Consider the following 23,839-nt stretch of genomic DNA (forward strand, 5'->3'; position numbering starts at 1 on the left):
AGCTGGGGTTATAGTAGAGTGTCAGCCAGCTGGGGTGATAGTAGGGTGTCAGCCAGCTGGGTGATAGTAGATTGTCAGCCAGCTGGGTGATAATAGAATCTCAGCCAGCTGGGGTTATAGAAGAGTGTCAGTTAGTTGGGGTGATAGTAGATTGTCAGCCAGCTGGGTGATAATAGAATCTCAGCCAGCTGGGGTTATAGAAGAGTGTCAGCCAGCTGGAGGTGATAGTAGAGTGTCAGCCAGCTGAGGTGATAGTAGAGTGTCAGTTAGCTGGGGGGATAGTTGACTGTCAGCCAACTAGTGTAATAGTAGAGTGTCAGCTAGCAGGGTGATAGTAGAGTGTCAGCCAGTTTTGGTAATAGTAGAGTGTCAGCCAGCTAGGGTGATAGTAGGGTGTCAGCAAGCTGGGGTAATAGTAGAGTGTCAGTCAGCTGGGTGATAATAAAGTTTCAGCCAGCTGTGGTGGTGGTAGAGTGTCAGCCAGCTGGGTGATAGTAGAGTGTCAGCCATCAGCTGGGGTGATAGTAGGGTTTCAGCCAGCTGGGTGATAGTAGAGTGTCAGAAAGCTGGGGTTATAGTAGAGTATCAGCCAGCTGGGGTGATAGTAGAGTGTCAGCTAGCTGGGGTGATAGTAGAGTGTTAGCCAGATAGGGTTATAGTAGTGTCAGCCAGCTGGGGGTGATAGTAGAGTGTCAGCCAGCTGGGGTTATAGTAGAGTGTCAGCCAGCTGGGGTTATGGTAGAGTGTCAGCCAGCTGGGGTGATAGTAGGGTGTCAGCAGGCTGGGGGTGATAGTAGTGTGTCAGCCAGCTTGGGTGATACTAGAGTGTCAGCCAGCTGCGGTGATAGTAGTGTGTCAGCCAGCTTGGGTGATAGTAGAGTGTCAGCCAGCTGGGGTTATAGTAGAGTCTCAGCCAGCTGGGGTGAAAGTAGTATGTCAGCCAGCTTGGGTGATAGTAGAGTGTCAGCTAGCTAGGGTGATATTAAAGTGTCAGCCAGCTGGGGTGATGATAGAGTGTCAGCCAGCTGGGGTGATAGTAGGGTGTCAGCCGGCAGGCTGATAATAGAGTGTCAGCCAGCTGGGGTAATAGTAGAGTGTCAGCCAGCTGGTGTGATAGTAGAGTGTCAGCCAGCTGGGGTAATAATAGAGTGTCAGCCAGCCGGGTGATAGTAGAGTGTCAGCCAGCTGGGGTAATAGTAGAGCGTCTGCCAGCTTGGGTGATAGTATGGTGTCAGCCAGCTGGGGTGATAGTAAAGTGTCAGCCAGCTCGGTGATAGTAGGGTGTCAGCCAGCTCGGTGATAGTAGGGTGTCAGCCAGCTGGGTGATAGTAGAGTGTATGCCAGCTGGGTGATAGTAGGGTGTCAGCCAGCTGGGTGATAGTAGAGTGTCAGCCATCAGCTGGGGTGATATTAGGGTGTCAGCCAGCTGGGTGATAGTAGAATGTTAGCCAGCTGGGGTTATAGTAGAGTGTCATCCAGCTCGGGTGATAGTAGAGTGTCAACTAGCTGGGGTGATAGTAGAGTGTTAGCCAGCTGGGGTTATAGTAGAGTGTCAGCCAGCTGGGGGTGATAGTAAAGTGTCAGCCAGCTGGGGTTATAGAAGAGTGTCATCCAGCTGAGGTTATGGTAGTGTCAGCCAGCTGGGGTGATTGTAAGGTGTCAGCCAGCTAGGGGTGATAGTAGAGTGTCAACCAGCTGATTGATAGTAGAGTGTCAGCCAGCTGGGGTTATGGTAGAGTGTCAGCCAGCTGGGGTGAAAGTAGGATGTCAGCCAGCTGGGGGTGATAGTAGAGTGTCAGCCAGCCGGGTGATAGTAGAGTGTCAGCCAGCTGGGGTAATAGTAGAGCGTCTGCCAGCTTGGGTGATAGTATGGTGTCAGCCAGCTGGGGTGATAGTAAAGTGTCAGCCAGCTCGGTGATAGTAGGGTGTCAGCCAGCTCGGTGATAGTAGGGTGTCAGCCAGCTGGGTGATAGTAGAGTGTATGCCAGCTGGGTGATAGTAGGGTGTCAGCCAGCTGGGTGATAGTAGAGTGTCAGCCATCAGCTGGGGTGATATTAGGGTGTCAGCCAGCTGGGTGATAGTAGAATGTTAGCCAGCTGGGGTTATAGTAGTGTCATCCAGCTCGGGTGATAGTAGAGTGTCAACTAGCTGGGGTGATAGTAGAGTGTTAGCCAGCTGGGGTTATAGTAGAGTGTTAGCCAGCTGGGGTTATAGTAGAGTGTCAGCCAGCTGGGGTTGATAGTAAAGTGTCAGCCAGCTGGGGTTATAGAAGAGTGTCATCCAGCTGAGGTTATGGTAGTGTCAGCCAGCTGGGGTGATTGTAAGGTGTCAGCCAGCTAGAGGTGATAGTAGATTGTCAACCAGCTGATTGATAGTAGAGTGTCAGCCAGCTGGGGTTATGGTAGAGTGTCAGCCAGCTGGGGTGAAAGTAGGATGTCAGCCAGCTGGGGGTGATAGTAGTGTGTCAGCCAGCATGGGTGATAGTAGGGTGTCAGCCAGCTGGGATGATAGTAGGGTGTCAGCCAGCTGGGTGATAGTAGTGTCAGACAGCTGGGTGATAGTAGAGTGTCAGCCAGCTGCGGTGATAGTAGAGTGTCAACCAGCTGGGTGATAGTAGTGTCAGCCAGCTGGGGTGATAGTAGAGTGTCAGCCAGTTGGGGTGATAGTAGTGTGTCAGCCAGCTTGGGTGATAGTAGGGTGTTATGCCAGCTGGGGTGATAGCAGTGCCTCAGCCAGCTTGGGTGGTAGCAGTGTGTCAGCCAGCTGGGGTGATAATAGGGTGTTACCGAGCTTGGGGCATAGTAGGGTGTCAGCTAGCTGGGTGATAGTGAAGTGTCAGCCAGCTGGGGTGATAGTACGGTGTCACCCTGCTGGGTGGTAGTAGAGTGTCAGCCAGCTGGGTGATAGTAGAGTGTCAGTCAGTTTGGGTGACAGTAGAGTGTCAGCCAGCTGGGGTGATAGTAGAGTGTCAGCCAGCGGCGGTGATAGTAGAGTGTCAGCCAGCTGGGTGATAGTAGACAGTCAGCCTGCTGGGTGTTAGTAGAGTGTTATCCAGCTGGGGTGATAGTAGGGTGTCAGCCAGTTGGGTGATAGTAGAGTGTCAGTCAGTTGGGGTGACAGTAGAGTGTCAGCCAGCTGGGGTGATAGTAGAGTGTCAGCCAGCGGCGGTGATAGTAGAGTGTCAGCCAGCTGGGTGATAATAGAATGTCAGCCAGCAGGGGTTATAGTAGTGTGTCAGCCAGCTAGGGTAGTAGGAGAGTGTCAGCCAGCTGGGGTGATAGTAGAGTGTCAGCCAGCTGGGGTGATAGTAGTGTGTCAGCCAGCTGGGGTGATAGTAGTGTGTCAGCCAGCTGGGATGATGGTAGGGTGTTAGCCAGCTGGGGTGATAGTAGAGTGTCAGCCAGCTGGGTGATAGTAGAGTGTAATCCAGGTGGGTGATGGTAGAGTGTCAGCCAGCTGGGCTGATAGTGTCAGCCAGCTGGGGTGATAGTACAGTGTCAGTTATTTGGGGTGATAGTAGTGTCAGCCAGCTGGGTGATAGTAGAGTGTCAGCCAGCTGGGTGAGAGTAGAGTGTCAGCCAGCTAGGGTGATAATAGAGTTTCAGCCAGCTGGGGTGATAGTAGAGTGTCAGCCAGCTGGGTGAGAGTAGAGTGTCAGCCAGCTAGGGTGATAATAGAGTTTCATGCCAGCTGGGCTGATAGAGTTTCAGCCCGCTGGGGTGATAGAAGAGTGTCAGCCATCTGAGGTGATAGTTAAGTGGCAGCCAGCTGGGTGATAGTAGAGTGTCAGCCAGCTGGGTGAGAGTAGAGTGTCAGCCAGCTAGGGTGATAATAGAGTTTCAGCCAGCTGGGGTGATAGTAGAGTGTCAGCCAGCTGGGTGACAGTAGAGTGTCAGCCAGCTGGGTGATAGTAGAGTGTCAGCCAGCTGGGTGAAAGTAGAGTGTCAGCCAGCTGGGGTAGTAGTAGGGTGTCAGGCAGCTGGGGTGATAGTAGGGTGTCAGCCAGCAGGGGTGATATTAGTGTGTCAGCCAGCTTGGGTGATAGTAGAGTGTCAGCCAGCTAGGGTGATAGTAGGGTGTCAGCCAGCTTTGATGATAGTAGAGTGTTAGCCAGCTGGGGTGATAGTAGGGTGTCAGCACGCAGGGTGATATTAGAGTGTCAGCCAGCTAGGGTAATAGTAGAGTGTCAGCCAGCTGGGGTGATAGTAGAGTGCCAGCCAGCTGGGGTAATAGTAGAGTGTCAGCCAGCAGGGTGATAGTAGAGTGTCAGCCAGCTGGGGTAATAGTAGAGTGTCAGCCAGCTAGGGTGATAGTAGGGTGTCAGCCATCTGGGGTGATAGTAGAGTGTCAGCCAACTGGGTGATAAAAGAGTTTCAGCCAGCTGGGGTGGTAGTAGAGTGTCAGCCAGCAGGGGTGATATTAGTGTGTCAGCCAGCTGAGTGATAGTAGAGTATCAGCCAGCTGGCTGATAGTAGGGTGTCAGCCAGCTGGGTGATAGTAGAGTGTATACCGGCTGGGTGATAATAGGGTGTCAGCCAACTGGGTGATAGTAGAGTGTCAGCCAGCTCGGTGATAGTAGAGTGTCAGCCATCAGCTGGGGTGATAGTAGGGTGTCAGCCAGCTGGGTGATTGTAGAGTGTCAGAAAGCTGGTGTTATAGTAGAGTGTCAGCCAGCTGGGGTGGTAGCAGAGTGTCAGCTTGCTGAGGTGATAGTAGAGTATTACCCAGCTGGGGTTATATTAGAGTGTCAGCCAGCTGGGGGTGATAGTAGAGTGTCAGCCAGCTGGGGTTATAGTAGAGTGTCAGCCAGCTGGGGTTATGCTAAGTGTCAGCCAGCTGAGATGATTGTTGGGTGTCAGCTAGCTGGGGTTATGGTATAGTGTCAGCCAGCTGGGGTGATAGTAGGGTGTCAGCCAGCTGGCGTAATAGTAGAGTGTCAGCCAGCGGCGGTGATAGTAGAGTGTCAACCAGCTGGGTGATAGTAGTGTCAGCCAGCTGGGGTGATAGTAGAGTGTCAGCCAGTTGGGGTGATAGTAGTGTGTCAGCCAGCTTGGGTGATAGTAGGGTGTCATGCCAGCTGGGGTGATAGCAGTGCCTCAGCCAGCTTGGGTGGTAGCAGTGTGTCAGCCAGCTGGGGTGATAATAGGGTGTTACCGAGCTTGGGGCATAGTAGGGTGTCAGCTAGCTGGGTGATAGTGAAGTGTCAGCCAGCTGGGGTGATAGTACGGTGTCAGTCTGCTGGGTGGTAGTAGAGTGTCAGCCAGCTGGGTGATAGTAGAGTGTCAGTCAGTTTGAGTGTCAGCCAGCTGGGGTGATAGTAGAGTGTCAGCCAGCGGCGGTGATAGTAGAGTGTCAGCCAGCTGGGTGATAGTAGACAGTCAGCCTGCTGGGTGTTAGTAGAGTGTTATCCAGCTGGGGTGATAGTAGGGTGTCAGCCAGCTGGGTGATAGTAGAGTGTCAGTCAGTTGGGGTGACAGTAGAGTGTCAGCCAGCTGGGATGATAGTAGAGTGTCAGCCAGCGGCGGTGATAGTAGAGTGTCAGCCAGCTGGGTGATAATAGAATGTCAGCCAGCAGGGGTTATAGTAGTGTGTCAGCCAGCTAGGGTAGTAGGAGAGTGTCAGCCAGCTGGGGTGATAGTAGAGTGTCAGCCAGCTGGGGTGATAGTAGTGTGTCAGCCAGCTGGGGTGATAGTAGTGTGTCAGCCAGCTGGGATGATGGTAGGGTGTTAGCCAGCTGGGGTGATAGTAGAGTGTCAGCCAGCTGGGTGATAGTAGAGTGTAATCCAGGTGGGTGATGGTAGAGTGTCAGCCAGCTGGGCTGATAGTGTCAGCCAGCTGGGGTGATAGTACAGTGTCAGTTATTTGGGGTGATAGTAGAGTGTCAGCCAGCTGGGTGATAGTAGAGTGTTAGCCAGCTGGGTGAGAGTAGAGTGTCAGCCAGCTAGGGTGATAATAGAGTTTCAGCCAGCTGGGGTGATAGTAGAGTGTCAGCCAGCTGGGTGAGAGTAGAGTGTCAGCCAGCTAGGGTGATAATAGAGTTTCATGCCAGCTGGGCTGATAGAGTTTCAGCCCGCTGGGGTGATAGAAGAGTGTCAGCCATCTGAGGTGATAGTTAAGTGTCAGCCAGCTGGGTGATAGTAGAGTGTCAGCCAGCTGGGTGAGAGTAGAGTGTCAGCCAGCTAGGGTGATAACAGAGTTTCAGCCAGCTGGGGTGATAGTAGAGTGTCAGCCGGCTGGGTGACAGTAGAGTGTCAGCCAGCTGGGTGATAGTAGAGTGTCAGCCAGCTGGGTGAAAGTAGAGTGTCAGCCAGCTGGGGTAGTAGTAGGGTGTCAGGCAGCTGGGGTGATAGTAGGGTGTCAGCCAGCAGGGGTGATATTAGTGTGTCAGCCAGCTTGGGTGATAGTAGAGTGTCAGCCAGCTAGGGTGATAGTAGGGTGTCAGCCAGCTTTGATGATAGTAGAGTGTTAGCCAGCTGGGGTGATAGTAGGGTGTCAGCACGCAGGGTGATATTAGAGTGTCAGCCAGCTAGGGTAATAGTAGAGTGTCAGCCAGCTGGGGTGATAGTAGAGTGCCAGCCAGCTGGGGTAATAGTAGAGTGTCAGCCAGCAGGGTGATAGTAGAGTGTCAGCCAGCTGGGGTAATAGTTGAGTGTCAGCCAGCTAGGGTGATAGTAGGGTGTCAGCCATCTGGGGTGATAGTAGAGTGTCAGCCAACTGGGTGATAAAAGAGTTTCAGCCAGCTGGGGTGGTAGTAGAGTGTCAGCCAGCAGGGGTGATATTAGTGTGTCAGCCAGCTGAGTGATAGTAGAGTATCAGCCAGCTGGCTGATAGTATGGTGTCAGCCAGCTGGGTGATAGTAGAGTGTATACCGGCTGGGTGATAATAGGGTGTCAGCCAACTGGGTGATAGTAGAGTGTCAGCCAGCTCGGTGATAGTAGAGTGTCAGCCATCAGCTGGGGTGATAGTAGGGTGTCAGCCAGCTGGGTGATTGTAGAGTGTCAGAAAGCTGGTGTTATAGTAGAGTGTCAGCCAGCTGGGGTGGTAGCAGAGTGTCAGCTTGCTGAGGTGATAGTAGAGTATTACCCAGCTGGGGTTATATTAGAGTGTCAGCCAGCTGGGGGTGATAGTAGAGTGTCAGCCAGCTGGGGTTATAGTAGAGTGTCAGCCAGCTGGGGTTATGCTAAGTGTCAGCCAGCTGAGATGATTGTTGGGTGTCAGCTAGCTGGGGTTATGGTATAGTGTCAGCCAGCTGGGGTGATAGTAGGGTGTCAGCCAGCTGGCGTAATAGTAGAGTGTCAGCCAGCGGCGGTGATAGTAGAGTGTCAGCCACCTGGGTGATAATAGAATGTCAGCCAGCTGGGGTTATAGTAGTGTGTCAGTCAGCTAGGGTGATAGGAGAGTGTCAGCCAGCTGGGGTGATAGTAGAGTGTTAGCCAGCTGGGGTGATAGTAGAGTGTCAGCCAGCTGGGTGATAGTAGAGTGTAAGCCAGGTGGGTGATAGTAGAGTGTCAGCCAGCTGGGCTGATAGAGTGTCAGCCAGCTGGGGTGATAGTACAGTGTCAGTTATTTGGGGTGATAATAGAGTTTCAGCCATTTGGGCTGATAGAGTGTCAGCCCGCTGGGGTGATAGTTGAGTGTCAGTTATTTGCGGTGATAATAGAGTTTCAGCCAGCTGGGGTGATAGAAGAGTGTCAGCCAGCTGGGGTGATAGTTAAGTGTCAGCCAGCTGGGTGATAGTAGAGTGTCAGCCAGCTGGGTGATAGTAGAGTGTCAGCCAGCTAGGGTGTTATATAGTTTCAGCCAGCTGGGGTGATAGTAGAGTGTCAGCTAGCTGGGTGATACAAGAGTGTCAGCCAGCTGGGTGATAATAGAGTGTCAGCCAGCTGGGGTAGTAGTAGGGTGTCAGCCAGCTGAGGTGATAGTAGGGTGTCAGCAAGCTGGGTGGTAGTAGAGTGCCAGAAAGCAGGGTGATAGTAGAGTGTCAGCCTGCTGGGTGTTAGTAGAGTGTCAGCCAGCTGGGGTGATAGTAGGGTGTCAGCCAGCTGGGTGATAGTAAAGTGTCAGTCAGCTGGGGTGATAGTAGAGTGTCAGCCTGCTGGGTGTTAGTAGAGTGTCAGCCAGCTGGGGTGATAGTAGGGTGTCAGCCAGCTGGGTGATAGTAGAGTGTCAGTCAGCTGGGGTGACAGTAGAGTGTCAGCCAGCTGAGGTGATAGTAGAGTGTCAGCCAGCTGCGGTGATAGTAAAGTGTCTGTTAGCTGGGATGATAATAAAGTGTCAGCTAGCTATATTGATATTAGGGTGTCAGCCAGCTGGAGCGATAGAAGAGTGTCAGCGAGCTTGGGTGATAGTAGGGTGTCAGCCAGCTGGGGTGAAAGTAGGGTGTCAGCCAGCTGGGTGATAGTAGAGTGTCAGCCAGCTGGGTGATAGTAGAGTGTCAGCCAGCTGGGGTGATAGTAGAGTTCAGCCAGCTGGAGTGATAGTAGAGTGTCAGCCAGCTGGGGTGATAGTAGGGTGTCAGCCAGCTGGGTGATAGTAGAGTGTCAGCCAGCTGGGTGATAATAGAATCTCAGTCAGCTGGGGTTATAGAAGAGTGTCAGCCAGCTGGGGTTATAGTAGAGTGTCAGCCAGCTGGGGTGATAGTAGGGTGTTAGCCAGCTGGGTGATAGTAGAGTGTCAGCCAGCTAGCGTGATTGTAGAGTGTTATCCAGCTGGGGTTATAGAAGAGTGTCAGCCAGCTGGGGGGATAGTAGAGTGTCAGCCAACTAGTGTAATAGTAGAGTGTCAGCCAGCAGGGTGATATTAGAATGTCAGCCAGTTTTGGTAATAGTAGAGTGTCAGCCAGCTAGGATGACAGTAGGGTGTCAGCAAGCTGGGGTAATAGTAGAGTGTCAGCCAGCTGGGGCGTTGGTAGAGTGTCAGCCAGCTGGGTGATAGTAGAGTGTCAGTTTTCAGCTGGGGTGATAGTAGGATTTCAGCCAGCTGGGTGATAGTACAGTGTCAGAAAGCTAGGGTTATAGTAGAGTGTCAGCCAGCTGGGGTGATAGTAGAGTGTCAGCTAGCTGGGGTAATAGTAGAGTGTTAGCCAGATAGGGTTATAGTAGAGTGTCAGCCAGCTGGGGGTGATAGTAGAGTGTCAGCCAGCTGGGGTTATAGTAGAGTGTCAGCCAGCTTCGGTGATAGTAGGGTGTCAGCCATCTGGGGTGATAGTAGAGTGTCAGCCAACTGGGTGATAATAGAGTTTCAGTCAGCTGGGGTGGTAGTAGAGTGTCAGCCAGCAGGGGTGATATTAGTGTGTCAGCCAGCTGAGTGATAGTAGAGTGTCAGCCAGCTGGGTGATAGTAGGGTGTCAGCCAGCTGGGTGATAGTAGAGTGTATACCGGCTGGGTGATAATAGGGTGTCAGCCAACTGGGTGATAGTAGAGTGTCAGCCAGCTCGGTGATAGTAGAGTGTCAGCCATCAGCTGGGGTGATAGTAGGGTGTCAGCCAGCTGGGTGATTGTAGAGTGTCAGAAAGCTGGGGTTATAGTAGAGTGTCAGCCAGCTGGGGTAGTAGCAGATTTTCAGCTTGCTGAGGTGATAGTAGAGTATTAGCCAGCTGGGGTTATAGTAGAGTGTCAGCCAGCTGGGGGTGATAGTAGAGTGTCAGCCAGCTGGGGTTATAGTAGAGTGTCAGCCAGCTGGGGTTATGCTAAGTGTCAGCCAGCTGAGATGATTGTTGGGTGTCAGCCAGCTGGGGTTATGGTAGAGTGTCAGCCAGCTGGGGTGATAGTAGGGTGTCAGCCAGCTGGCGTAATAGTAGAGTGTCAGCTAGCGGCGGTGATAGTAGAGTGTCAGCAACCTGGGTGATAATAGAATGTCAGCCAGCTGGGGTTATAGTAGTGTGTCAGTCAGCTAGGGTGATAGGAGAGTGTCAGCCAGCTGGGGTGATAGTAGAGTGTTAGCCAGCTGGGGTGATAGTAGAGTGTCAGCCAGCTGGGTCATAGTAGAGTGTAAGCCAGGTGGGTGATAGTAGAGTGTCAGCCAGCTGGGCTGATAGAGTGTCAGCCAGCTGGGGTGATAATAGAGTTTCAGCCAGCAGGGCTGATAGTGTCAGCCCGCTGGGGTGATAGTTGAGTGTCAGTTATTTGCGGTGATAATAGAGTTTCAGCCAGCTGGGGTGATAGAAGAGTGTCAGCCAGCTGGGGTGATAGTTAAGTGTCAGCCAGCTGGGTGAAAGTAGAGTGTCAGCCAGCTGGATGATAGTAGAGTGTCAGCCAGCTAGGGTGTTATATAGTTTCAGCCAGCTGGGGTGATAGTAGAGTGTCAGCCAGCTGGGTGATACAAGAGTGTCAGCCAGCTGGGTGATAGTAGAGTGTCAGCCAGCTGGGGTAGTAGTAGGGTGTCAGCCAGCTGAGGTGATAGTAGGGTGTCAGCCTGCTGGGTGGTAGTAGAGTGTCAGAAAGCAGGGTGATAGTAGAGTGTCAGCCTGCTGGGGGTTAGTAGAGTGTCAGCCAGCTGGGGTGATAGTAGGGTGTCAGCCAGCTGGGTGATTGTAGAGTGTCAGTCAGCTGGGGTGACAGTAGAGTGTCAGCCAGCTGAGGTGATAGTAGAGTGTCAGCCAGCTGCGGTGATAGTAAAGTGTCTGTTAGCTGGGATGATAATAAAGTGTCAGCTAGCTATATTGATATTAGGGTGTCAGCCAGCTGGAGCGATAGAAGAGTGTCAGCTAGCTTGGGTGATAGTAGGGTGTCAGCCAGCTGGGGTGAAAGTAGGGTGTCAGCCAGCTGGGTGATAGTAGAGTGTCAGCCAGCTGGGTGATAGTAGAGTGTCAGTCAGCTGGGGTGATAGTAGAATGTCAGCCAGCTGGGGTTATAGTAGAGTGTCAGCCAGCTGGGGTGATAGTAGGGTGTCAGCCAGCTGGGTGATAGTAGAGTGTCAGCCAGCTGGGTGATAATAGAATCTCAGCCAGCTGGGGTTATAGAAGAGTGTCAGCCAGCTGGGGTTATAGTAGAGTGTCAGCCAGCTGAGGTGATAGTAGGGTGTTAGCCAGCTGGGTGATAGTAGAGTGTCAGCCAGCTAGCGTGATTGTAGAGTGTTATCCAGCTGGGGTTATAGAACAGTGTCAGCCAGCTGGGGGGATAGTAGAGTGTCAGCCAACTAGTGTAATAGTAGAGTGTCAGCCAGCAGGGTGATAGTAGAGTGTCACCCAGTTTTGGTAATAGTAGAGTGTCAGCCAGCTAGGGTGACAGTAGGGTGTCAGCAAGCTGGGGTAATAGTAGAGTGTCAGCCAGCTGGGGTGTTGGTAGAATGTCAGCCAGCTGGGTGATAGTAGAGTGTCAGAAAGCTAGGGTTATAGTAGAGTGTCAGCCAGCTGGGGTGATAGTAGAGTGTCAGCTAGCTGGGGTGATAGTAGAGTGTTATCCAGCTGGGGTTATAGTAGAGTGTCAGCCAGCTGGGGGTGATAGTAGAGTGTCAGCCAGCTGGTTGATAGTAGAGTGTCAGCCATCAGCTGGGGTGATAGTAGGGTGTCAGCCAGCTGGGTGATAGTAGAGTGTCAGCAAGCTGGGGTGATAGTAGAGTGTCAGCCATCAGCTGGGGTGATAGTAGGGTGTCATCCAGCTGGTTGATAGTAGAGTGTCAGCCATCAGCTGGGGTGATAGTAGGGTGTTAGCCAGCTGGGGTTATAGTAGAGTGTCATCCAGCTGGGGTGATAGTAGAGTGTCAGCTAGCTGGGGTGATAGTAAAGTGTCAGCCAGCTGGGGTTATAGAAGAGTGTCATCCAGCTGAGGTTATGGTAGTGTCAGCCAGCTGGGGTGATTGTAAGGTGTCAGCCAGCTAGGGGTGATAGTAGAGTGTCAAACAGCTGATTGATAGTAGAGTGTCAGCCAGCTGGGGTTATAATAGAGTGTCAGCCAGCTGAGGTGATAGTAGGGTGTCAGCCAGCTGGGGGTGATAGTAGTGTGTCAGCTAGCTGGGTGATAGTAGAGTGTAAGCCAGCTGTGGTGATAGTAGAGTGTCAACTAGCTGGGTGATAGTAGAGTGTCAGCCAGCTGGGGTGATAGTAGAGTGTCAGCCATCAGCTGGGGTGATAGTAGGGTGTCAGCCATCTGGTTGATAGTAGAGTGTCAGCCATCAGCAGGGGTGATAGTAGGGTGTTAGCCAGCTGGGGTTATAGTAGAGTGTCATCCAGCTGGGGTGATAGTAGAGTGTCAGCTAGCTGGGGTGATAGTAAAGTGTCAGCCAGCTGGGGTTATAGAAGAGTGTCATCCAGCTGAGGTTATGGTAGTGTCAGCCAGCTGGGGTGATTGTAAGGTGTCAGCCAGCTAGGGGTGATAGTAGAGTGTCAACCAGCTGATTGATAGTAGAGTGTCAGCCAGCTGGGGTTATGGTAGAGTGTCAGCCAGCTGAGGTGATAGTAGGGTGTCAGCCAGCTGGGGGTGATAGTAGTGTGTCAGCCAGCTGGGTGATAGTAGAGTGTAAGCCAGCTGTGGTGATAGTAGAGTGTCAACTAGCTGGGTGATAGTAGAGTGTCAGCCAGCTGGGGTGATAGTAGAGTGTCAGCCAGCTGCGGTGATAGTAGAGTGTCAGTTAGCTGGGGTGACAGTAGAGTGTCAGCCAGCTGGGGTGATAGTAGGGTGTCAGCCAGCTGGGTGACAGTAGAGTGTCAGCCAGCTGGGGTGATAGTAGGGTGTCAGCCAGCTGGGTGACAGTAGAGTGTCAGCCAGCTGGGGTGATAGTAGGGTGTCAGCCAGCTGGGTGATAGTAGGTTGTCAGCCAGCTGGGGTGATAGAAGAGTGTCAGCCAGCTGGGGTGATTGTAGAGTGTAAGCCAGCTGGGGTGATAGTATAGTGTAAGCCTGCTGGGGTGATAGTAGGGTGTCAGCCAGCTGGGGTGATAGTATAGTGTAAGCCTGCTGGGGTGATAGTAGTGTCAGCCAGCTAGGGTGATAGTAGGGTGTCAGCCAGCTGGGTGATAGTAGAGTGTTAGCCAGCTGGGGTGAGAGTAGGGTGTGAGCCAGCTGGGGTGATAGTAGAGTGCCAGCCAGCTGGGGTAATAGTAGAGTGTCAGCCAGCAGGGTGATAGTAGAGTGTCAGCCAGCTGGGGTAATAGTAGAGTGTCAGCCAGCTTCGGTGATAGTAGGGTGTCAGCCATCTGGGGTGATAGTAGAGTGTCAGCCAACTGGGTGATAATAGAGTTTCAGCCAGCTAGGGTGGTAGTAGAGTGTCAGCCAGCAGGGGTGATATTAGTGTGTCAGCCAGCTGAGTGATAGTAGAGTGTCAGCCAGCTGGGTGATAGTAGGGTGTCAGCCAGCTGGGTGATAGTAGAGTGTATACCGGCTGGGTGATAATAGGGTGTCAGCCAACTGGGTGATAGTAGAGTGTCAGCCAGCTCGGTGATAGTAGAGTGTCAGCCATCAGCTGGGGTGATAGTAGGGTGTCAGCCAGCTGGGTGATTGTAGAGTGTCAGAAAGCTGGGGTTATAGTAGAGTGTCAGCCAGCTGGGGTGGTAGCAGAGTGTCAGCTTGCTGAGGTGATAGTAGAGTATTAGCCAGCTGGGGTTATAGTAGAGTGTCAGCCAGCTGGGGGTGATAGTAGAGTGTCAGCCAGCTGGGGTTATAGTAGAGTGTCAGCCAGCTGAGGTGGTAGTAGAGTGTCAGCCAGCAGGGGTGATATTAGTGTGTCAGCCAGCTGAGTGATAGTAGAGTGTCAGCCAGCTGGGTGATAGTAGGGTGTCAGCCAGCTGGGTGATAGTAGAGTGTATACCGGCTGGGTGATAATAGGGTGTCAGCCAACTGGGTGATAGTAGAGTGTCAGCCAGCTCGGTGATAGTAGAGTGTCAGCCATCAGCTGGGGTGATAGTAGGGTGTCAGCCAGCTGGGTGATTGTAGAGTGTCAGAAAGCTGGGGTTATAGTAGAGTGTCAGCCAGCTGGGGTGGTAGCAGAGTGTCAGCTTGCTGAGGTGATAGTAGAGTATTAGCCAGCTGGGGTTATAGTAGAGTGTCAGCCAGCTGGGGGTGATAGTAGAGTGTCAGCCAGCTGGGGTTATAGTAGAGTGTCAGCCAGCTGGGGTTATGCTAAGTGTCAGCCAGCTGAGATGATTGTTGGGTGTCAGCCAGCTGGGGTTATGGTAGAGTGTCAGCCAGCTGGGGTGATAGTAGGGTGTCAGCCAGCTGGCGTAATAGTAGAGTGTCAGCTAACGGCGGTGATAGTAGAGTGTCAGCAACCTGGGTGATAATAGAATGTCAGCCAGCTGGGGTTATAGTAGTGTGTCAGTCAGCTAGGGTGATAGGAGAGTGTCAGCCAGCTGGGGTGATAGTAGAGTGTTAGCCAGCTGGGGTGATAGTAGAGTGTCAGCCAGCTGGGTCATAGTAGAGTGTAAGCCAGGTGGGTGATAGTAGAGTGTCAGCCAGCTGGGCTGATAGAGTGTCAGCCAGCTGGGGTGATAATAGAGTTTCAGCCAGCAGGGCTGATAGTGTCAGCCCGCTGGGGTGATAGTTGAGTGTCAGTTATTTGCGGTGATAATAGAGTTTCAGCCAGCTGGGGTGATAGAAGAGTGTCAGCCAGCTGGGGTGATAGTTAAGTGTCAGCCAGCTGGGTGAAAGTAGAGTGTCAGCCAGCTGGATGATAGTAGAGTGTCAGCCAGCTAGGGTGTTATATAGTTTCAGCCAGCTGTGGTGATAGTAGAGTGTCAGCCAGCTGGGTGATACAAGAGTGTCAGCCAGCTGGGTGATAGTAGAGTGTCAGCCAGCTGGGGTAGTAGTAGGGTGTCAGCCAGCTGAGGTGATAGTAGGGTGTCAGCCTGCTGGGTGGTAGTAGAGTGTCAGAAAGCAGGGTGATAGTAGAGTGTCAGCCTGCTGGGTGTTAGTAGAGTGTCAGCCAGCTGGGGTGATAGTAGGGTGTCAGCCAGCTGGGTGATAGTAGAGTGTCAGCCAGCTGGGTGATAATAGAATCTCAGCCAGCTGGGGTTATAGAAGAGTGTCAGCCAGCTGGGGTTATAGTAGAGTGTCAGCCAGCTGAGGTGATAGTAGGGTGTTAGCCAGCTGGGTGATAGTAGAGTGTCAGCCAGCTAGCGTGATTGTAGAGTGTTATCCAGCTGGGGTTATAGAACAGTGTCAGCCAGCTGGGGGGATAGTAGAGTGTCAGCCAACTAGTGTAATAGTAGAGTGTCAGCCAGCAGGGTGATAGTAGAGTGTCACCCAGTTTTGGTAATAGTAGAGTGTCAGCCAGCTAGGGTGACAGTAGGGTGTCAGCAAGCTGGGGTAATAGTAGAGTGTCAGCCAGCTGGGGTGTTGGTAGAATGTCAGCCAGCTGGGTGATAGTAGAGTGTCAGAAAGCTAGGGTTATAGTAGAGTGTCAGCCAGCTGGGGTGATAGTAGAGTGTCAGCTAGCTGGGGTGATAGTAGAGTGTTATCCAGCTGGGGTTATAGTAGAGTGTCAGCCAGCTGGGGGTGATAGTAGAGTGTCAGCCAGCTGGTTGATAGTAGAGTGTCAGCCATCAGCTGGGGTGATAGTAGGGTGTCAGCCAGCTGGGTGATAGTAGAGTGTCAGCAAGCTGGGGTGATAGTAGAGTGTCAGCCATCAGCTGGGGTGATAGTAGGGTGTCATCCAGCTGGTTGATAGTAGAGTGTCAGCCATCAGCTGGGGTGATAGTAGGGTGTTAGCCAGCTGGGGTTATAGTAGAGTGTCATCCAGCTGGGGTGATAGTAGAGTGTCAGCTAGCTGGGGTGATAGTAAAGTGTCAGCCAGCTGGGGTTATAGAAGAGTGTCATCCAGCTGAGGTTATGGTAGTGTCAGCCAGCTGGGGTGATTGTAAGGTGTCAGCCAGCTAGGGGTGATAGTAGAGTGTCAACCAGCTGATTGATAGTAGAGTGTCAGCCAGCTGGGGTTATAATAGAGTGTCAGCCAGCTGAGGTGATAGTAGGGTGTCAGCCAGCTGGGGGTGATAGTAGTGTGTCAGCTAGCTGGGTGATAGTAGAGTGTAAGCCAGCTGTGGTGATAGTAGAGTGTCAACTAGCTGGGTGATAGTAGAGTGTCAGCCAGCTGGGGTGATAGTAGAGTGTCAGCCATCAGCTGGGGTGATAGTAGGGTGTCAGCCAGCTGGTTGATAGTAGAGTGTCAGCCATCAGCAGGGGTGATAGTAGGGTGTTAGCCAGCTGGGGTTATAGTAGAGTGTCATCCAGCTGGGGTGATAGTAGAGTGTCAGCTAGCTGGGGTGATAGTAAAGTGTCAGCCAGCTTGGGTTATAGAAGAGTGTCATCCAGCTGAGGTTATGGTAGTGTCAGCCAGCTGGGGTGATTGTAAGGTGTCAGCCAGCTAGGGGTGATAGTAGAGTGTCAACCAGCTGATTGATAGTAGAGTGTCAGCCAGCTGGGGTTATGGTAGAGTGTCAGCCAGCTGAGGTGATAGTAGGGTGTCAGCCAGCTGGGGGTGATAGTAGTGTGTCAGCCAGCTGGGTGATAGTAGAGTGTAAGCCAGCTGTGGTGATAGTAGAGTGTCAACTAGCTGGGTGATAGTAGAGTGTCAGCCAGCTGGGGTGATAGTAGAGTGTCAGCCAGCTGCGGTGATAGTAGAGTGTCAGTTAGCTGGGGTGACAGTAGAGTGTCAGCCAGCTGGGGTGATAGTAGGGTGTCAGCCAGCTGGGTGACAGTAGAGTGTCAGCCAGCTGGGGTGATAGTAGGGTGTCAGCCAGCTGGGTGACAGTAGAGTGTCAGCCAGCTGGGGTGATAGTAGGGTGTCAGCCAGCTGGGTGATAGTAGGTTGTCAGCCAGCTGGGGTGATAGAAGAGTGTCAGCCAGCTGGGGTGATTGTAGAGTGTAAGCCAGCTGGGGTGATAGTATAGTGTAAGCCTGCTGGGGTGATAGTAGGGTGTCAGCCAGCTGGGGTGATAGTATAGTGTAAGCCTGCTGGGGTGATAGTAGTGTCAGCCAGCTAGGGTGATAGTAGGGTGTCAGCCAGCTGGGTGATAGTAGAGTGTTAGCCAGCTGGGGTGAGAGTAGGGTGTGAGCCAGCTGGGGTGATAGTAGAGTGCCAGCCAGCTGGGGTAATAGTAGAGTGTCAGCCAGCAGGGTGATAGTAGAGTGTCAGCCAGCTGGGGTAATAGTAGAGTGTCAGCCAGCTTCGGTGATAGTAGGGTGTCAGCCATCTGGGGTGATAGTAGAGTGTCAGCCAACTGGGTGATAATAGAGTTTCAGCCAGCTAGGGTGGTAGTAGAGTGTCAGCCAGCAGGGGTGATATTAGTGTGTCAGCCAGCTGAGTGATAGTAGAGTGTCAGCCAGCTGGGTGATAGTAGGGTGTCAGCCAGCTGGGTGATAGTAGAGTGTATACCGGCTGGGTGATAATAGGGTGTCAGCCAACTGGGTGATAGTAGAGTGTCAGCCAGCTCGGTGATAGTAGAGTGTCAGCCATCAGCTGGGGTGATAGTAGGGTGTCAGCCAGCTGGGTGATTGTAGAGTGTCAGAAAGCTGGGGTTATAGTAGAGTGTCAGCCAGCTGGGGTGGTAGCAGAGTGTCAGCTTGCTGAGGTGATAGTAGAGTATTAGCCAGCTGGGGTTATAGTAGAGTGTCAGCCAGCTGGGGGTGATAGTAGAGTGTCAGCCAGCTGGGGTTATAGTAGAGTGTCAGCCAGCTGAGGTGGTAGTAGAGTGTCAGCCAGCAGGGGTGATATTAGTGTGTCAGCCAGCTGAGTGATAGTAGAGTGTCAGCCAGCTGGGTGATAGTAGGGTGTCAGCCAGCTGGGTGATAGTAGAGTGTATACCGGCTGGGTGATAATAGGGTGTCAGCCAACTGGGTGATAGTAGAGTGTCAGCCAGCTCGGTGATAGTAGAGTGTCAGCCATCAGCTGGGGTGATAGTAGGGTGTCAGCCAGCTGGGTGATTGTAGAGTGTCAGAAAGCTGGTGTTATAGTAGAGTGTCAGCCAGCTGGGGTGGTAGCAGAGTGTCAGCTTGCTGAGGTGATAGTAGAGTATTAGCCAGCTGGGGTTATAGTAGAGTGTCAGCCAGCTGGGGGTGATAGTAGAGTGTCAGCCAGCTGGGGTTATAGTAGAGTGTCAGCCAGCTGGGGTTATGCTAAGTGTCAGCCAGCTGAGATGATTGTTGGGTGTCAGCCAGCTGGGGTTATGGTAGAGTGTCAGCCAGCTGGGGTGATAGTAGGGTGTCAGCCAGCTGGCGTAATAGTAGAGTGTCAGCTAACGGCGGTGATAGTAGAGTGTCAGCAACCTGGGTGATAATAGAATGTCAGCCAGCTGGGGTTATAGTAGTGTGTCAGTCAGCTAGGGTGATAGGAGAGTGTCAGCCAGCTGGGGTGATAGTAGAGTGTTAGCCAGCTGGGGTGATAGTAGAGTGTCAGCCAGCTGGGTCATAGTAGAGTGTAAGCCAGGTGGGTGATAGTAGAGTGTCAGCCAGCTGGGCTGATAGAGTGTCAGCCAGCTGGGGTGATAATAGAGTTTCAGCCAGCAGGGCTGATAGTGTCAGCCCGCTGGGGTGATAGTTGAGTGTCAGTTATTTGCGGTGATAATAGAGTTTCAGCCAGCTGGGGTGATAGAAGAGTGTCAGCCAGCTGGGGTGATAGTTAAGTGTCAGCCAGCTGGGTGAAAGTAGAGTGTCAGCCAGCTGGATGATAGTAGAGTGTCAGCCAGCTAGGGTGTTATATAGTTTCAGCCAGCTGGGGTGATAGTAGAGTGTCAGCCAGCTGGGTGATACAAGAGTGTCAGCCAGCTGGGTGATAGTAGAGTGTCAGCCAGCTGGGGTAGTAGTAGGGTGTCAGCCAGCTGAGGTGATAGTAGGGTGTCAGCCTGCTGGGTGGTAGTAGAGTGTCAGAAAGCAGGGTGATAGTAGAGTGTCAGCCTGCTGGGTGTTAGTAGAGTGTCAGCCAGCTGGGGTGATAGTAGGGTGTCAGCCAGCTGGGTGATAGTAGAGTGTCAGTCAGCTGGGGTGACAGTAGAGTGTCAGCCAGCTGAGGTGATAGTAGAGTGTCAGCCGGCTGCGGTGATAGTAAAGTGTCTGTTAGCTGGGATGATAATAAAGTGTCAGCTAGCTATATTGATATTAGGGTGTCAGCCAGCTGGAGCGATAGAAGAGTGTCAGCTAGCTTGGGTGATAGTAGGGTGTCAGCCAGCTGGGGTGAAAGTAGGGTGTCAGCCAGCTGGGTGATAGTAGAGTGTCAGCCAGCTGGGTGATAGTAGAGTGTCAGCCAGCTGGGGTGATAGTAGAATGTCAGCCAGCTGGGGTTATAGTAGAGTGTCAGCCAGCTGGGGTGATAGTAGGGTGTCAGCCAGCTGGGTGATAGTAGAGTGTCAGCCAGCTGGGTGATAATAGAATCTCAGCCAGCTGGGGTTATAGAAGAGTGTCAGCCAGCTGGGGTTATAGTAGAGTGTCAGCCAGCTGGGGTGATAGTAGTGTGTTAGCCAGCTGGGTGATAGTAGAGTGTCAGCCAGCTAGCGTGATTGTAGAGTGTTATCCAGCTGGGGTTATAGAACAGTGTCAGCCAGCTGGGGGGATAGTAGAGTGTCAGCCAACTAGTGTAATAGTAGAGTGTCAGCCAGCAGGGTGATAGTAGAGTGTCACCCAGTTTTGGTAATAGTAGAGTGTCAGCCAGCTAGGGTGACAGTAGGGTGTCAGCAAGCTGGGGTAATAGTAGAGTGTCAGCCAGCTAGGGTGTTGGTAGAATGTCAGCCAGCTGGGTGATAGTAGAGTGTCAGAAAGCTAGGGTTATAGTAGAGTGTCAGCCAGCTGGGGTGATAGTAGAGTGTCAGCTAGCTGGGGTGATAGTAGAGTGTTATCCAGCTGGGGTTATAGTAGAGTGTCAGCCAGCTGGGGGTGATAGTAGAGTGTCAGCCAGCTGGGGTTATAGTAGAGTGTCAGCCAGCTGGGGTTATGGTAGAGTGTCAGCCAGCTGGGGTGATAGTAGGGTGTCAGCAGGCTGGGGGTGATAGTAGTGTGTCAGCCAGCTTGGGTGATAGTAGAGTGTCAGCCAGCTGCGGTGATAGTAGTGTGTCAGCCAGCTTGGGTGATAGTTGAGTGTCAGCCAGCTGGGGTTATAGTAGAGTGTCAGCCAGCTGGGGTTATGGTAGAGTGTCAGCCAGCTGGGGTGATAGTAGGGTGTCAGCAGGCTGGGGGTGAAAGTAGTATGTCAGCCAGCTTGGGTGATAGTAGAGTGTCAGCCAGCTAGGGTGATATTAAAGTGTCAGCCAGCTGGGGTGATGGTAGAGTGTCAGCCAGCTGGGGTGATAGTAGGGTGTCAGCCGGCAAGGTGATAGTAGAGTGTATGCCAGCTGGGTGATAGTAGAGTGTATGCCAGCTGCGTGATAGTAGGGTGTCAGCCAGCTGGGTGATAGTAGAGTGTCAGCCAGCTGGTTGATAGTAGAGTGTCACCCATCAGCTGGGGTGATAGTAGGGTGTCAGCCAGCTGGGTGATAGTAGAGTGTCAGCCAGCTGGGGTGATAGTAGAGTGTCAGCCATCAGCTGGGGTGATAGTAGGGTGTCAGCCAGCTGGTTGATAGTAGAGTGTCAGCCATCAGCTGGGGTGATAGTAGGGTGTTAGCCAGCTGGGGTTATAGTAGAGTGTCATCCAGCTGGGGTGATAGTAGAGTGTCAGCTAGCTGGGGTGATAGTAAAGTGTCAGCCAGCTGGGGTTATAGAAGAGTGTCATCCAGCTGAGGTTATGGTAGTGTCAGCCAGCTGGGGTGATTGTAAGGTGTCAGCCAGCTAGGGGTGATAGTAGAGTGTCAACCAGCTGATTGATAGTAGAGTGTCAGCCAGCTGGGGATATGGTAGAGTGTCAGCCAGCTGAGGTGATAGTAGAGTGTCAGCCAGCTGGGGATATGGTAGAGTGTCAGCCAGCTGAGGTGATAGTAGGGTGTCAGCCAGCTGGGGGTGATAGTAGTGTGTCAGCCAGCTGGGGTGATTGTAAGGTGTCAGCCAGCTAGGGGTGATAGTAGAGTGTCAACCAGCTGATTGATAGTAGAGTGTCAGCCAGCTGGGGTTATGGTAGAGTGTCAGCCAGCTGAGGTGATAGTAGAGTGTAAGCCAGCTGGGGTGACAGTAGAGTGTCAGTTAGCTGTGTGACAGTAGAGTGTCAGCCAGCTGGGGTGATAGTAGAGTGTCAACTAGCTGGGTGATAGTAGAGTGTCATCTAGCTGGGTGATAGTAGAGTGTCAGCCAGCTGGGGTGATAGTAGAGTGTCAGTTAGCTGTGTGACAGTAGAGTGTCAGCCAGCTGGGGTGACAGTAGAGTGTCAGCCAGCTGGGGTGATAGTAGGGTGTCAGCCAGCTGGGTGACAGTAGAGTGTCAGCCAGCTGGGGTGATAGTAGGGTGTCAGCCAGCTGGGTGATAGTAGGTTGTCAGCCAGCTGGGGTGATAGAAGAGTGTCAGCCAGCTGGGGTGATTGTAGAGTGTAAGCCAGCTGGGTGATAGTAGGTTGTCAGCCAGCTGGGGTGATAGTATAGTGTAAGCCTGCTGGGGTGATAGTAGGGTGTCAGCCAGCTGGGGTGATAGTATAGTGTAAGCCTGCTGGGGTGATAGTAGTGTCAGCCAGCTGGGGTGATAGTATAGTGTAAGCCTGCTGGGGTGATAGTAGTGTCAGCCAGCTAGGGTGATAGTAGGGTGTCAGCCAGCTGGGTGATAGTAGAGTGTTAGCCAGCTGGGGTGATAGTAGGGTGTGAGCCAGCTGGGGTGATAGTAGAGTGTCAGCCAGCTGGGGTGATAGTAGAGTGTCAGCCAGCTGGGGTGATAGTAAGGTGTCAGCCTGCTGGGTGATAGTAGAGTGTCAGCCAGCTGGGGTGATAGTAGAGTGTCAGCCAGCAGGGGTGATAGTAGTGTCAGCCAGCTAGGGTGATAGTAGGGTGTCAGCCAGCTGGGTATTAGTAAAGTGTCAGCCAGCTGGGTGATAGTAGGGTTTCACCCAGCTCGGTGATAGTAGAGTGTCAGCCAGCTGGGTTGATAGTAGGGTGTCAGCCAGTTGGGTGATAGTAGAGTGTCAGCCAGCTGTGGTGATAGTAGAGTGTCAGCCAGCTGCGGTGATAGTAGAGTGTCAGTTAGCTGGGGTGATAATTGAGTGTCAGCCAGCTGGGGTGATAGTAGAGTGTCAGCCAGCTGTTAGTGATAGTAGTGTCAGCCAGTTGGGGTGATAGTAGAGTGTCAGACAGCTGGGGTGATAGTAGGGTGTCAGCCAGCAGGGGTGATAGTAGAGTGTCAGCCAGCTGGGGTGATAGTAGAGTGTCAGTTAGCTGGGGTGATAATAGATTGTCAGGCAGCTGGGGTGATAGTAGAGTGTTAGCCAGCTGGGGTGATAGTACAGTGTCAGCCAGCTGGGGTGATAGTAGAGTGTCAGCCCGCTGGGGTGATATAGGGTGTAAGCCAGCTGGGGGTGATAGTAGGGTGTCAGCCCGCTGGGATGATAGTAGAGTGTCAGCCAGCTGGGGTGATAGTAGGGTGTCAGCCAGCTGGGGTGATAGTAGGGTGTCAGCCAGCTGGGGTGATAGTAGAGTGTCAGCCAGCTGGGTGATAGTAGTGTGTCAGTTAGCTGGGGTGATAATAGAGTGTCAGCCAGCTGGGTGATAGTAGAGTGTCAGGCAGCTGGGGTGATAGTGGAGTGTCAGCCAGCTGGGGTGATAGTAGAGTGTCAGCCCGCTGGGGTGATAGCAGAGTGTCAGCCTGCTGGGGTGATAGTAGAGTGTCAGCCAGTTGGGGTGATAGTAGAGTGTCAGCCAGCTGGGGTGATAGTAGAGTGTCAGCCTGCTGGGGTGATTGTAGAGTGTCAGCCAGCTGGGGTGATAGTAGAGTGTCAGCCAGCTGGGGTGATAGTAGAGTGTCAGCCAGCCGGAGTGATAGTAGAGTGTCAGCCAGCTGGGTGATAGTAGAGTGTCAGCCAGTTGGGGTGATAGTAGAGTGTCAGCCAGCTGGGGTGATAGTAGAGTGTCAGCCCGCTGGGGTGATAGTAGAGTGTCAGCCAGCTGGGGTGATAGTAGAGTGTCAGCCAACTAGAGTGATAGTAAGGTGTCAGCCAGCTGGGGTGATAGTAGAGTGTCAGCCAGCTGGGGTGATAGTAGAGTGTCAGCCAGCTGGGGTGATAGTAGAGTGTCAGCCAGCTGGGGTGATAGTAGAGTGTCAGCCAGCTGGGGTGATAGTAGAGTGTCAGCCAGCTGGGGTGACAGCTAGTAGAGTGTCAGCCAGCTGGGGTGACAGCTAGTAGAGTGTCAGCCAGCTGGGGTGATAGTAGAGTGTCAGCCAGCTGGGGTGATAGTAGAGTGTCAGCCAGCTGGGGTGATAGTAGAGTGTCAGCCAGCTGGGGTGATAGTAGAGTGTCAGCCAGCTGGGGTGACAGCTAGTAGAGTGTCAGCCAGCTGGGTGATAGTAGAGTGTCAGCCAGCTGGGGTGATAGTAGAGTGTCAGCCAGCTGGGGTGATAGTAGAGTGTCAGCCAGCCGGAGTGATAGTAGAGTGTCAGCCAGCTGGGTGATAGTAGAGTGTGAGCCAGCTGAGTGATAGTAGAGTATCAGCCAGCTAGGGGAGAACAGAGTATCACCACCTGGAATAACATTAGTGTCAGGAGCCCCGAGACGCTAGTCATCAGCCCCTGACTGTGTTACAGACTGCTCGCTGCCTTACGTCACTATAAACTCGGCCGGACGGTTGGGCAACAAGATTACGGAATACCTGTCTCTCTCTGTCATACGTAAGGTCTTCGGTGTACGGGTGAGTTGTAATGTTCTCTTCATACAAGATCATGGATTAACAATCTATATATATGTATATATATATAAATATATATATATATATATATATATATATATATATATATATATATATATATATATATATATATATATATATATATATATATATATATATATATATATATATATAT

General features: G+C 52.3%; 1 protein-coding gene across 1 annotated transcript in view; it reads left to right on the forward strand.

Moving 5' to 3' along the window:
- The window catches only part of LOC138351036 (galactoside alpha-(1,2)-fucosyltransferase 2-like), a 423,912-nt gene that overhangs the window by 272,540 nt on the left and 127,533 nt on the right, over nucleotides 1–23,839 (forward strand). The window contains exon 4 of the mRNA XM_069302558.1: nucleotides 23,564–23,667. Within this exon, the coding sequence (XP_069158659.1) occupies nucleotides 23,564–23,667 (104 nt within the window). The remainder of the gene's footprint in view (nucleotides 1–23,563; nucleotides 23,668–23,839) is intronic.

This window comes from Procambarus clarkii, chromosome 5 (assembly GCF_040958095.1).
Source record: "Procambarus clarkii isolate CNS0578487 chromosome 5, FALCON_Pclarkii_2.0, whole genome shotgun sequence".
Taxonomy (NCBI): Eukaryota; Metazoa; Arthropoda; class Malacostraca; order Decapoda; family Cambaridae; genus Procambarus; species Procambarus clarkii.